Source organism: Polyodon spathula, chromosome 2, assembly GCF_017654505.1.
Source record: "Polyodon spathula isolate WHYD16114869_AA chromosome 2, ASM1765450v1, whole genome shotgun sequence".
NCBI classification, from domain to species: domain Eukaryota; kingdom Metazoa; phylum Chordata; class Actinopteri; order Acipenseriformes; family Polyodontidae; genus Polyodon; species Polyodon spathula.
The window spans coordinates 47,346,867-47,361,819 of record NC_054535.1 but is presented as its reverse complement, the minus strand read 5'-3'; the positions used below and the strand labels follow the sequence as shown (position 1 = coordinate 47,361,819).

Sequence of the window (14,953 nt, the reverse complement as noted above, 5' to 3'; positions counted from 1 at the left end):
TGTTTCTGAGATATAAATTTCGCCTAGGAGTGTTAATGATTCACTTTTCTCTTCTGTTGTTATCTCTCACTGTTACAACAGGTTATGAGTGTTTCTGTTCTGATGCGTAACTTTGTTGCAGTGAAGTATCACAGTCTGGGGAAATACTGCACAAAGTTTTAAAGAAAATGTCATCCTAGAAACATCAAACCATTCAGGAGCTGCCAAGAAGATTTGCTCAGGCTTTCACTATTACCCTTAAGGAATATCGAAGTGCTATGCTCTTGTAAACGCTGTCATAAATATATGATTATATTAACTCAGAGGCTTTACTAGCATTGACTGCAAAGCTTTTCTGTTACTGTCAGCCTTACAGAATTGATCTTCAGTTGTAGAATGCAGATGCCTTGGGCAGTTATCCATTGTGCAACATAACAACTAATAGCTTCATATTCTTTGTTTATAATATCACTGGTTGGATAATGAGTTGCTTCTGAATATAGTTGCTGAGTCCATTGTGTTTAGCTGTCTGTGTATTTATCGTGTTTATCATGTACAACCCCCTAACAATATTATTACATTGTGAGTAACATATTAATACAGTATTCCTTGCTACTAAACCAGCTCATTACTAAATCACTACTACTTGTTTCTTTCAGATCCACTACCTAATGGTCCTCTCTGCCAACTGGGCTTATGTGAAAGATGCATGCAGAATGCAAAAATATGAGGATATCAAATCGAAGGAAGAACAAGAGCTTCATGACATCCACTCCACTCGCTCAAAAGAGCGACTCAATGCATACACATAAAATACGCACTTATTCTTAAGTTCTTGCTCTTTCTTTCTTTGGGGTGGGTGGTGGTTATCCCTTTACCTTTATTTGGCAGTTATTTTTTCTTTGTATTTTAAATTGAGATCATTTTTTTTTTTTTTTAGCTTAGTAAGTTTATCTGAATTCTGTTATTAAGTTTTCACTGCTTCATCATTTAACATTCAATGTCACTGTATTTATTTTAGGAGGGGTGGGGGCTCAATCAATTTTCACCACATTTATACTTCTACACTCATTTTAGAGGGCTTCAGATAAAAATGGCTTGTCATTTTAAATTACCAGACAGTCTGACATTTACCAGAAATACATATATTTGTCTCAGCTAGTGCCAGTTTTTGATGATAAAAGTGTTGCACCACAGTACATTATGAAGAATATCTAGCTTCTCCTCCAGCCAATATAACCTGAAAATTTCACAAAATGCCATAGCTTTACCAAAATGTTTGAAGGACTGGTTAGTTAAGCCAGCTGTGTCAAGTGTTAACTGATTTCATCATTGCTATAAGGGACTGAACAAATCATAACCCACCAGACAGGTGATGAAGATGCTAAGTTGATACTTGCAACAGTTTGGATATGTTTTAATGGATGAGCCTTTTGGACAGACTCTGCAGTTGATCGCATTTGTTTTAGTTCATTGCAAGCCATAAATATGCATGCAAATAACCTTTTTTTATATATTTGTTTCTATCTGAAGCCAGTATTTTTAATTGCAGGCAATCATGTGGGGCAGTTTTATTTTTAATTCGTTTTTTGTTGTTGCGTTCTGCACTGTACATATTTGTTAAAACATTTTTTTTTTTTTTTTTTCAACACATTGAGGTGTCCTCGAATGACGTCGTTTTTGTATGCAGAGGGTTAATTATTACAAATGACACTGTGTTTTGTGACTAGAACTATATTGTTTTATATATATATATATATATATATTATATATATATATATATATATATAGATATATATATCTTATATAAACCAGGCCGATTATAGAGAATAATAACAAACCAGGCTAACAGAGAGAATAAGTGAATATCCCAGTTAAAGAAAAGAACAACTGTTTCAAAGATAATTAATTATTTTGACCTACTATCTTGTTAATTTACATCTCAGGCTGAGACAAGGATTTTAATTATCAAGACAGGGTAATAATGTTAATTGTTAATTTGACTAAAACTGTATGAACTTCACTGGTAGCAGAGAATGAATGGTGTAGCAGAAGTTTAGCTGGAATTCTGAATCTTAATATCTAATAAAACACCAAGTTTCCCTTTGTTTAAGAATCTCCATGGGGTATAAAGATGTTTGATGAATGGTTTAATAGATGAGATCAAATGTCACAAATAGAATGTTATCCTTAATTCTGGACCAAACTTCGTCTTGCATATTTATACTGCTCTTGGTTTTGCAGTATTATATTTCATAATTTTGTAGCCTGACAATTCTTGTTTGATCAGTGTTTCAAAAGCTAGTTTTGTGCACTTATTGAATCATTGTGAGCTCGTTATTGGTGTAAGTGCATTTCTATTAAAACCAGTGTTAAACTCTGTATTGTTACTTGTCATCTAACATTGGTTTTTAACAAATCTTATATTAGATACATACCGTGATTATAGCTGTTATTTGTGGCATGGTTATGCATTAAATGGTAATAGTTTACTGATTCAAAAGTATTTTTTTTACACTTAGACTGTCTTGCTGGGTCAAGTGTTGTATGATATGTGCAGTATTGTAGTTCCTTCACTAACAGTATTATGCTAAATATCTTTCTGATATTATTAGATTGTAGTGCTTGATTTGTTTCTTTATAGTTTATGATGATTTTAAAACCATGTCTTATACTGATAACTGTAATGATGTTAAGTATTCAATATTAACATGATGATGCTTTTGGCTTATCTTTGTATTAGTCTTTTGTATTTTCACAAAGAATGCTTTGTAGCAGGCTGTAAAATTAATTTGTTTTGTACATAAATGTGCCAACAGCTTGACGGTTGCTTTTTTTGAACTGTAGGAACAAACTGCTTGCATAAATAAAACAAACTTGTTACACGAAAGCTTTATTTTTTAATTAATGTATTTATTTTGTTTAATTTTAGTTTACTCAAAGTCTTGAAATAAAAGCTGCTCTGCAAGAAGAAACATACAGGTAACAAGGAACCAAAAGATACATTGACAAATTAAGGGTCCATTTGCAGTCCATTGTATAAAAGGAGTTCAGCTTAAGTGGCGATGCCAGATAAATACTTAAAATAGGGCCCTCCCTGGATGTTTAGACAGACAGAAATATGTAAATAAAGAGATGTTTAGATGTTGGTATATAAAATATGGTATACAAAGGGTTAATCTTACAATAAGGCATCCGTGACACTGTTCAGATTATTTAAAAACTATTAACAAACATTTCATTGGCGTTGTCATGGGTAGCGCCGTGGTCAGGTCAGGAAGTAAATCCACAACACACAGGACTGCTGCGAGGTCAGTGGAATACGCTGCTTGCACGTTTGTTATAAATGAATGAATTAAAAACAAAATGAAAGCTTTTAACACAACACAAACACTTTTATAAACAAAATGGCGTGGTGGCCAAAATAAATAGACAAAGAAACAATGGACGAATACGAAACAAATAAGTATTGTGCTGATCTATGTCAGCATGAGTAGCAATTGTTTTAGTTAATCTCCTCTCTCCCCTCCTCCACTCACGGAACACACAACCCCGGGTGAGTGACTCATGCATCTATATATACAGCTGTGCTGGGATTCAATTACTAGTGAATCATTCACTTGAATCCCAGCACGTGAACTAATGTGTGCAATCCCCGTGCCCACATCCTAATATACATTTTATCTGCATGTGAAGTAACTGCAAACCCTGTGTCTAAATACAAATATACTTTTCAACACTCGCGCTACATAGCCCAATTTATACCCTGTGCACCACTATTTCCACACCAACAATAACACACCACATACAATATAAAACATAAAAATATGCACCGGGACGGGGCACCCTGCCACAGACGCCTACTAAGTTTTAAAGAGAGCTTGTGTTGCGGACACTAATGGCCTCATACAGTAGAAACTACAGTATAGTTTAGTTTATCAACTTATCTCATTAATCTTTCAAGTGATTTTGAGCCTCCCACCGCACTTTCCTAATGTAGTTGCTCTAGGATATGCAATTGATAGTTGAGAAAGGTAACACTCTTCCATAAAGTATTTATTTAGATCGATAGAGGGCAGTTAACTGGAGGAACTACCACAAATAGACCAGACTGTCCAGTAACTGTGGGTAGAGGGTCATGGTTGGAAACGATTCACCTTTCTATAGAGAACTGTGACAAGGTAGCTGAGTAGATACAGGTGCAGGGGTGATGCAGTGCAGGAATGAAATAAAGAGAGACTTTAATCTGGTTTGGAAAGGGGTACTTTATTTTGTAATCCCAGGTCTGGTGACCAGTAACAATTACAACAAAAACAATAACAGGTTTTCCATACCCAAGCAATAATGAAACCACACGTATCTGCCACACAATAATATGTACACCGTCACCATTCCTGGATGAGTGCAGTAGTGCTCTTGGTGGGTAATACAGTTTAGTTTTATGTGACAATGCAGTGCAGTGATGTTCCGACTTTAGCGCTGGCCCTTGCAACGGAGTTTCACCTTCTTTCAGACTTGCCGACTTCCCGACCCTGGGAAAGAACTGTCAGACCAGCCCATCCAAAGAACTCTGTTCTCGCTGCTTAGCGCCCTCACAGATCGGGAGGGAGATTTACAACCAAGAATCATTGTATTTTTGTCACAAGAAGCCACTACAGGACAACCTAAGCACCATACATAGACACCTTACTCAACAGTATGTACAGTACCACCTGCGTGATTGAAATCATTGTATGCATCCAATCCAACAACATGCTAAAAATCGCTTTTTATGGCATTTGAAATCACAAAGACTATTTCAAACTAGAAATAAAGCTACCCTTTAAAAGTTATGCAAGAAATTGGGGGAGTCGTTCTTTGGTAAATAAAATCTGCATTTAATTAAAGCTCAATGATATTTTAGATCATGTATAGGTGTTGGACTATTTGGACATTGAAGCTTCTGCATTTCATGTTTATAGCAACCTTGCTCTTCATCTCTCATACTCCATAGATTAACCTTTTTTCTAATCTCTTCCTCATCTAAAATTGTCAGTATTCCTTCCTTAACTTTGACATGGCAAGTTCTATGCATGTGACAAAAAAGTGATCGTACTACATTGCCAAATATGAGTGTGGCCAACATGTCGACAATGGTCTTGTCTCTCCTGTGAACTTTGCATTTACAAGGCAACATATGTCTCTGTTTTTTTGGCTGCAAAATCAAGTTGCATGTGTAACCAAAGCTTTAACGGCCTATAACATACTTCTACTATCGTTTAGAGGAAGGGAGAAGGTTTTTATATGCAAAATAGTTTTTCATGAGGTTTATAAAATACTAAAATAAGTTACAAGAAAAAGGTCCAGGTTTAATCCATGTTTTATATCCATCAATTTTCTTAGTTTTCAGCAGTGACCTGGTGTTTTTCATCATAAGCAAAACTAAGTAAGACACTTTTACAGCAGGAAGAGCAGCACATGCGTGTAAATGTACATGTGTTACCAAAGATGAACATATGATGGCACTGCAGCACTAACTATAGAGGAGTAGTTTCAGTTTAAAAGACAGTAGCAATGGGATGTCTGGAAAAGCCCACAGTACGCACTCAACATAACTGACTCAGGGGGATTTGAGTTCTTTACTGACATCTGAAGCATTTGAGGGAGCTATCAGTGTAATAAAAATATTAAACAACAACAACTACAAATTGATGAATTAATAAAAGCGTTATATATTGAAGACAGATTTCAGACCGATCACAAGCAGAAGAAGGAAGACAAAAAATAATTGGCAGTGTTGCATGTGATGGTAGTTTGAATGTCTGTAAAGAAACATAACAGTAATAAGCTACACATTTTGTTTAAAACATGTAAATAGCTAGTAGATGCACCAGAATATGTAATGTGCACATCACACATTTTTTAAAGAGAAAAATTAGCTTAATTTAAAATAGTTCTAATATCCTGTAGTCTGTTGTTCTACACAATCTACTACCATCATTCTACAAATAATTGACTTGAACTAGTGCTGCAATAACAGAAGACAGCTCCAGAGAAAGATATTAAAATCAAAGGGGGGCTTGTGTTTCACTGAATCTCCAGATGGCTCTTATCTTACAGGTGGAATAGAGCTAACAGCTCCATGAGGGATTCTTTCTACCATAAGCAACTGCATCTATTTTTATATCTGATTGTTTTTATCAGCTGCACTCTCAAATCAATGACGTTGAGATTTAAACTGTCGGGACAAATATTCCTCAATGATTGCCTCCATGTGTTTAATGCATCTTGAGGCACGAGTCATATTTGTCAAGTTATAAATAGCCCAGGTTTCCTTTTCTAATACAGATGAACCTGTTTTATATCATCTTGCTTAATATCTTATACCGTTTATTATCACAATGTTTTAAAAACTACTCGCCATGCACCATAGATAATTTGAGAAATGACCTGTCTTTATATCATCTCACAAGCCCGCTTACTATCAGGTTTTGTGCAGCTTGTCAAATGCTGTGTGGCCTGGCTTTAAGTAACCACAGGATAGATTTCCAATGCAACAACCAACCAATAATCATCTTGGCTGATAAACTGACATTTTGTGCAGCCTGTCAAATGCTGCGTGGGCGGACTTAATGGGTTAGAGTTCAATTAGAAAACATCAACATTGCCAAATTTTAACAGTCAGTCTTATACAAATGTACACAAAAAAAAAAAAAAACACCATGCGCAGGACCTAATTAATAGTTCTCATTAGATGACAATTCATGCCTTTTTTAGATAATGAAACAAGCTGTTTCATTCCAAGTAAATGATACAAAAAGTATTTGTCCTGTAGTAAACTATATGCATTTGTTTAAATATAAAGAACGACTAAATACAGTATTAAAACACTGCTCTTTGATTTACCATTTTCTTTCTTTTTTTTTTTCCCCGCACTTGTAATGTGCTGACATTGGGCAAACCTGAAATCCGGTTTATTTCAAGAATTATGCCTACACTGCAATTATGATATAAAGTGGGTTTATCTGTATAATTGTCACTTTAACTTAATAGATATATATATATATATATATATATATATATATATATATATATATATATATATATATATATATATTATATGGTATTAGTCAGTTTTAAAAAGCCAAGACAACAAAAATATTACTTATCACACATGTGTTGGTCAAGTCCGTATTTGAAAAATGTGGATCTGTAACAATATGACTTGTAATAGCCAATGTATCAGCCCTTGCTAGGAGGCTAACATTTGGACAAATATCTTCCTGAGGTATCCAGTCATAAAAAGGGCTTTTTTAAAAAAAAACATTGCTTGAGCAAGAAAATTCATTTTAAAGAGCATTGGAAAAGTACAGTCCAAAGGTAGGAGCTTACCCCATAAATACAACTTTCCCCTCAACCATTTAAAACAGAACTGTAGCTTTTTTGAGAAGAAGAAATTGAATACTCAAATGGGGGTTCCAAAATGTAATGGGGAATTTATACAACTGTGCCTCTGTAAGAGTGACTGCCCAACCATGATCAATGGAGATTCAAACCTTCTCTTATTTAAACACATCATAAGTTTGTCCCTTCCCACAATCCACCACCCTATACTCAAGTCATATGTAAAGTACATGTATGCGTACATTGTTACTTAATGCATAGACGATATACAATATGTAATATTATGAAAAATATAATGAACCTTAAACTCAATGTTAACTCCTTGTGTCTTCAGAATCACTTCATTTTGAGTTTCCGTGTTGATGTTTCTGAAGGATTCAGGTTTTTTTTTTTTTTTTTTTTTTTCTAATAATACAGCATGGGAGTAAATTAATAAATTCATAAAAACATAAAAAATGGTTGTCAGTTCAGATACATATGACATTTGTTGTGAGTCTGCATAAATAACAAATTAACTCACAAACAGCTACCATAGATAAATAAAGTATATGCTGAGAGCTTTAGAATATCATAAAAGAGTATGGAGACGATTATCATGATAATTAATCAAATTTTCAAAATCTTGAATCCAACAATTTACTAAAAGGTCAAAAATCCTTTCTCTAAAAAAGTGCCATATCTCTTTACTGAACATTTAACCAATACCTTAAATATTTTGTTAAATGGTGAAAGTTGCTGTATGCCTGCAACATATAGGACAGGATATGTTGGTGCCTGGTTTGCAGCAGCACTAGATTAAATTACAGGAATAAAACACGTAGGCATATGTTCACTACAGCATGTAATCAGGTATGACTATTCAGATGTGATTGTGCCAGTCAGTCGAGCGTACACACTAATAAAATGTCTGGTTAAGTAAACCACTGCTTTCAGCCTATCATTGGTATCCTCATTAATAGACCATGTAACCCACTGCTTGTCTGCATTCATCGCAATATCAGCTGGCAGAATTTCATATTGGTCATGTGTTTTTATCCAGCTTATGTAAAAACATTTACCATTAGCCATCAGAAAAATACTAACTAAAATGTTGGATGCTTTCTTTGGGATATCAAATTAAATGAGATGGGATGCATCAAATTAAAATGATTAATTGCGCTGCAGAAATGAAAGTGTCACATGGTAAAGTATACAGGAATCCATAAAAAAAAACTTAACTTATCTTAATGTCATACCTGGTATTTATTCATAATAAAGAATATAAAAGATACACACTTGAAGATGTAACATACTGTAATAAACTGCAGACTCCTTTGTCGCTCACACAAAGGGCTGTTGTGGAATAGCAGTTGCTAGGGTGCATGACCTCTTCATCATGTAACCTGAAAAGAAATTGACACAGATGGGAGCCGGAGGTCCTGGATCATTCTGGATTCTGGCGCAGGCCACTGCTAGCTCTACCACTTGGGCAGCTTTTGGCTGAGGAACCCAAATTAGAATGTTCAGTTTTTTAGCCTTTTGCAGTAAATTCTGCTCACTCAAGCTGTCAAGACACAATCAGTGTTAAATCCACATCCATCCTCCAGTGAGTTCCCAGCTTAAATTAGATTTCTGGTCTCCTGGGAATAGTACCTTGACTTGCATAATCTTTGGACATGGCAGACTCAAGTGAGACTGTTATAAATTTGTATGTGCTTCTGTAAAAATCATGACTTGTAAATGCAATGAAATGATATGGAAGGAGATGTAAGGGCAATTGTGACAGAAAGACAATAATTCTTGTTAGGAAAAATCCGAAACAACACTGCACTATTGTCACGTATAAACTTGTAACACCCACCACGAGCACTACCACATGCACACAGGACTGGTGACCGTGTTAGTGCATTGTGGGGAAGGATACACGTGTTTATTATTTGGGACTGCAACCCTGTTATTATTTACCCCGTGCACTACATGTTAACCTTTATGCATAATTCGGTGGACGCTATAGAGGGTGCTCCCTCGCAGAGGTTCAAAGCTTTATAGCTGTATTCATCTTCTTTAGCCTCCCTGGCAGCATTCAGCGGGGGTGGGATTAGCCACGCAAACTAGTTCTGGATGGGGGGGGGGGGGGGGGTGGAGGATCAGTTCACTTGGCAATCTCTTTCTTTGTTATTTATATACTCAGCACTGCTTCAACCCTCCGTCTGTGTTTGTTTTTGTTTTGTAGCAAACAAGCAGACCCTGTCGTTCCTGCTTTAACTTAAAATCTTTGCTTAATATTTAAAACCTCGCTCCTTTCTCTGTTGGTCTTTTCAACGCACAGCGCTGCCAAGATATTATCAACTATTTTCCTACCTGCTCAGGTGATTCGTCCCATTATTCAGCTTCTCTGTTCAGCTACAGGAGCTCCAGCGTTAATCTTACCTGCTCCATTCAGTCTCCAGCCTGGCAACAGCGCCGTTCAAAGCGCAGCTTCATTACTCAAATTGGTCTGTGTTTTCATCGGAAAGACTGGCTCCAGCAACACTGCTGTACTACAACTCTGTTCCACTAGGCCTCACACACCATGGTTACCACGGCTATGCTTCATCAGGTTCTACTGCGAGTGGTAAGTGGTCATTGGCGACCAGGCAGATTCGACAGGCACTCTGAGTCTATGCCTTAGTACTGCAATCTTCTGGCTCCTTATGCTGCACTTTTGCAACGTGAGAGTTCAACTCGCTGAATTGTGACATCTAAATACTGCAGGTTCTCTTGTAGACCTATGTTAACTTATTTATATACATCACTAACTGTTCTAAAGCAAATGTTTTATACGCAAACAAGGATTTTAATTGCAATAACTAAATATACCATGCTTTACTGAAGCCACTGATTACTGATTCGTTGTCACTCAGAGGGATTATCAGTCCCCTCCTGCCTCAACCTTTTTGCTACATATATTAATTTGAATTCTTCAAATCCAAACCAATCCAAAAGTTTGCGCTTCCTCATTTGCCCCAACTTCATCAAGGCACTTAATACAACTTCAAAAGTCCATTTCATTCAATTTGAGCTACCAGTCACATTCAGAAACTATGTCCTATGATTTTCAACATTTCAGTCAAAGCTTCCTCCTACACCACAATAGACAATACACTGCTCCTGATCAAAGCAATAAGTTTTACAGCAGCCTCGGAGCAATGCATTCCCAACCTCTCAGTTTCTGCAGCGGCATCAGATCTATGCATTCTTCATCTCTGTTCAAAGGCAGCCTCATCTCTAACATCATCTAAAAAGCACCTTAACTCTCAAATACCAATTTCCACCACATTCAACAGCTCTCTGCTCTCTACAGCAAGCCACTGCACACTACTAACAGCATTCAATCGTTTACTCCCTCAGATCTCTGCCTGTTCAGCAGATCTTGTCTCTACCGTTAATATCTCCTCACTACAGCAAATCTCGGCTCCCTCTTCAGATCTGATCACTATTGCAGCTTGCGAAACTTGCTTTAGTTTACTGTTAAAATCTACAGCTGCCCTCTTCCAGAGCTTCCAGCTTTCCTTTAGCAATTTAGTCATATGTCCGCTCACCCTCTCAGATATTGATTATGAGTTAGTTCCACTGTTAGGAGAATGACTGGAGTTGTGAAACCCAAATTTCTGAATGTGAGTTCGTCTTTTCCATTCCAAGCAGATACGATGGTAGCAAACTGCTGATTGATCCCGTATTCGCTAACTCATAGTATGGTCAGCATCTCGTCTCTCTGCCTTCGTTTCCAGAATTGGGTTCAAAAACCGCTGAGCTTCCTCAGCAGTCGATTTCATATATTCGTTCAGCTCTAACTGTCACCTCATCCCATCAGTTTGCGTGACACTTGGAGGGATACCCCCAGCTCCCTATAACAATAGATATCCTTCACTCTTTAATCTTTACCCCAGAAAAGGCTGCTCCTGTCCATTCAATGAGCTGACCTTGGAAGTTATATGTCTAACTGCCCAGCTGCCAGCCACGCTGCTTGAGGATGCTGCACTGAGTAGTGACGGATCTATCCCTTTGTCTTTTATGTCTCTCATCAAGAGTGTCCTTTATGTTTGTCTTCTCATTCTCCTTGTTCAACCAGCAGCTAAGAGACGCCACCTGGCTAATGACCTGGACTAAGAGCTTTGTCTTTAATTGTTCTGTCTCTCATTCTCAATAGCCGCTCAGCGCTGCATATGCGGCCTAACCAGGTGAGACGTGAGAGTTCAAAGTGTTTTACATCGTACGTCTTGTCCAGCTATTTTCTTCTCAAGCTGTCCAGCTTTATGTCTCTAATTTCGTGTTACACAAGCACCCCCGTTCCTCAAATCAACCCCCTTTTAAACTACTCTACTCAAGCCCTTGTAAGCGACCAGTGAAACATTGTTGTGTATTGTCCTGGATTAAAACATTTAACAGTTTTTCAACTGGATTATAAACCTCTCTGCCGTTTGATTATCCTATCCTATAGATATAAATATATTTTATATACAGTAATTCTGCAACAACAAAGCCACATGATGTCACTATGTATGCACATATAAAATTATAAAACCAATAACTAGATATAAAAATAGCATAAAACAAAAATATAACATAACTTATGCAACATGAAAGCGCTTTTAGTCAAAAAGAGTTCAAAGAATGTTTGTCTGTTCAGAGTTCTATTACAGCGCTCTCAGTACAATCTACGCAGAAAACACGATTTTCAACTGTACCAGTGCATTTGCCACAGACTGCCTTTTCACAAAGGACGCAGACATCAAAATTTCTGTTTTTATTGCATTTAGCAACCTGGCATTGTCTTTTATTCCATGTGCCAGTGGGCGCAGTGCTGGCTGAAGGTTGAGGGGCATTTGCCAGCTGGTTTTCATGTCTTTTATCAAAATGTTTCTGCCGTAGCTCCAGGGCTAGCTGCAAAATGAAGTCCCTCCGAGTGATTGTGTTGCCGGTGCACTCCTTGTACAAAACCAAAGTGTTGATGGCTGCCAGGTCCAAAACATTATAAAAAAAAACAGCCACCGGCCACCTTCGAGTGCCACCTTTGAAAGAATACAGCCATGCCATTTGATCCAGTATATCCACACCATACTTGTGGTGGCACAGGAGTGTAATGGAGTGCAGGGGGGCTTGCATGGCTTGAGCTGTTGGTGGTAACAGAGGACAGGCAGATGAGAAAAAAGTAGCGTAGCTATATCAACGATTCAATGTGTAAGAACATAAGAACATAAGAAAGTTTACAAACGAGAGGAGGCCATTCGGCCCATCTTGCTCGTTTGGTTGTTAGTAGCTTATTGATCCCAAAATCTCATCAAGCAGCTTCTTGAAGGATCCCAGGGAGTCAGCTTCAACAACATTACTGGGGAGTTGATTCCAGACCCTCACAATTCTCTGTGTAAAAAAGTGCCTCCTATTTTCTGTTCTGAATGCCCCTTTGTCTAATCTCCATTTGTGACCCCTGGTCCTTGTTTCTTTGTTCAGGCTGAAAAAGTCCCTTGGGTCGACACTGTCAATACCTTTTAGAATTTTGAATGCTTGAATTAGGTCGCCACGTAGTCTTCTTTGTTCAAGACTGAACAGATTCAATTATTTTAGCCTGTCTGCATATGACATGCCTTTTAGCCGGGAATAATTCTGGTCGCTCTTCTTTGCACTCTTTCTAGAGCAGCAATATCTTTTTTATAGCGAGGTGACCAGAACTGCACACAATATTCAAGATGAGGTCTTACTAGTTCATTGTACAGTTTTAACATTACTTCCCTTGATTTAAATTCAACACTTTTCACAATGTATCCGAGCATCTTGTTAGCCTTTTTTATAGCTTCCCCACATTGTCTAGATGAAGACATTTCTGAGTCAACAAAAACTCCTAGGTCTTTTTCATAGATTCCTTCTCCAATTTCAGTATCTCCCATATGATATTTATAATGTACATTTTTATTTCCTGCGTGCAGTACCTTACACTTTTCTTTATTAAATGTCATTTGCCATGTGTCTGCCCAGTTCTGAATCTTGTCTAGATCATTTTGAATGACCTTTGCTGCTACAACAGTGTTTGCCACTCCTCCTACTTTTGTGTCGTCTGCAAATTTAACAAGTTTGCTTACTATACCAGAATCTAAATCATTAATGTAGATTAGGAATAGCAGAGGACCTAATACTGATCCCTGTGGTACACCGCTGGTTACCACACTCCATTCTGAGGTTTTTCCTCTAATCAGTACTTTCTGTTTTCTACATTTTGTGACAACTGCTAATAATAATAATAATAATAATAATAATAATAATAATAATAATAATAATAATAATAATATATGATGAATGACTTTCATTAGTGTTTCAGCACTTGACAGGAGTAGATAATAGGTTCTTTCACAATGACTTTGATTTTATTACAAAGCCTAGGCTAAATTGTTGGCTATATTGTATTGATTTCAATATGCCACATAAACTGCGGGTCTGGCGGTTGTAGAAGCAAGAGCTTATAACGTATTAATTTTTACGATTCTGCAGCTGAAACACTGTATTGGTGTTTAATTCAAATATTTAGTAACACTTAAGAATAGACATGCACAAGATATTCACATACACAGAGATATTTAAATTTGAATTGTAAAAGCCGTTGAAAAAGCGGCTATGTCAGTGCTAGTGTTAAAACCCAGACCCTGGTTATACACACATCGGACAGCGGTTTTGGCTTCCTCTTCATAAAGCTCCAATTGTGGTTCAAATAAGCTGGGATCAGAGGATTTTAAGGTTTGCTGTCTGGGTACCACGGGTGGTCCTATTACTATAGCTTTTCATCAGCCTCAAAGTGTGTTAGATGGACCTTTTTATCATGAGATGCTCCGCCACGATATGGCCATCAGCCAGTCCAGGAAGCAGAGACGTCCAATCATCGACTGTGATTTCATGTAAACAAACTCATCTGGCAGCGTGTCACAGACGTCTGGCTCCCTCATAACTATTTACAAAAATAAACACAAAGCCTGAAAACAAAAAACGTAAACATTCCTATTTTTCACATACAGGTCAGCCCTGCCACAGGCACTAACTGTGTTGCTTGTACAAACGCTAGCCCTTACATCTGTATTGCCTTTATCCCTGTGTACTGTATGCTTTGTGCTAGTCTTTACAAGGTAAAATAATAACAATACAACAAACTAGTACAATATGTAAAAAACAATATGTATTATACATTAACAAAAGATCTTTTCCGTGACCCAATCTGGGTACTTTTTTTGCTACGCATACCATTAGGCAGCTCAGTGATTATTATAAGCATGCTAAAAAGCTTTCAACCAATCATGCTGCAATATTTTCAAACCCAAACTGTAAATTGAACAACAGCATTCTGACACCAGTAACTGAATTCAAAACAAATTAACATTTTGCTTTGCAAACCCAACCTGATTCTACCGACACCAAAAAGGATTAAATAGTTATGCATTTATGGGGATGCCATTTAGTGTCAACTTATCTGAGGTGTGGAGTTAACCATGGGAGCACATGAGTCACAGCATTAACACACATAAGTAACAGAACTGACACGTTTACAGTATTTGCAAGTTTATTTTTAGTTATCTGTCCTTATGAAAACAGT

General features: G+C 37.1%; 1 protein-coding gene across 3 annotated transcripts in view; it reads left to right on the top strand.

The window, feature by feature from the left end:
- Positions 1 to 1,521, top strand: part of LOC121297332 (neuronal membrane glycoprotein M6-a-like) — a 76,308-nt gene extending 74,787 nt beyond the window's left edge. For 2 of the 3 annotated variants that reach the window (XM_041223605.1, XM_041223595.1), the window contains exon 7: positions 639 to 1,521. In XM_041223605.1, coding sequence (XP_041079539.1) covers positions 639 to 791 — 153 coding nt within the window. In that variant the 3' untranslated portion in view covers positions 792 to 1,521. Of the gene's footprint in view, positions 1 to 81 lie in introns of all 3 variants that reach the window. The other variant, XM_041223609.1, reaches the window with a different exon arrangement.
- Positions 1,522 to 14,953: the final 13,432 nt, after the last annotated feature.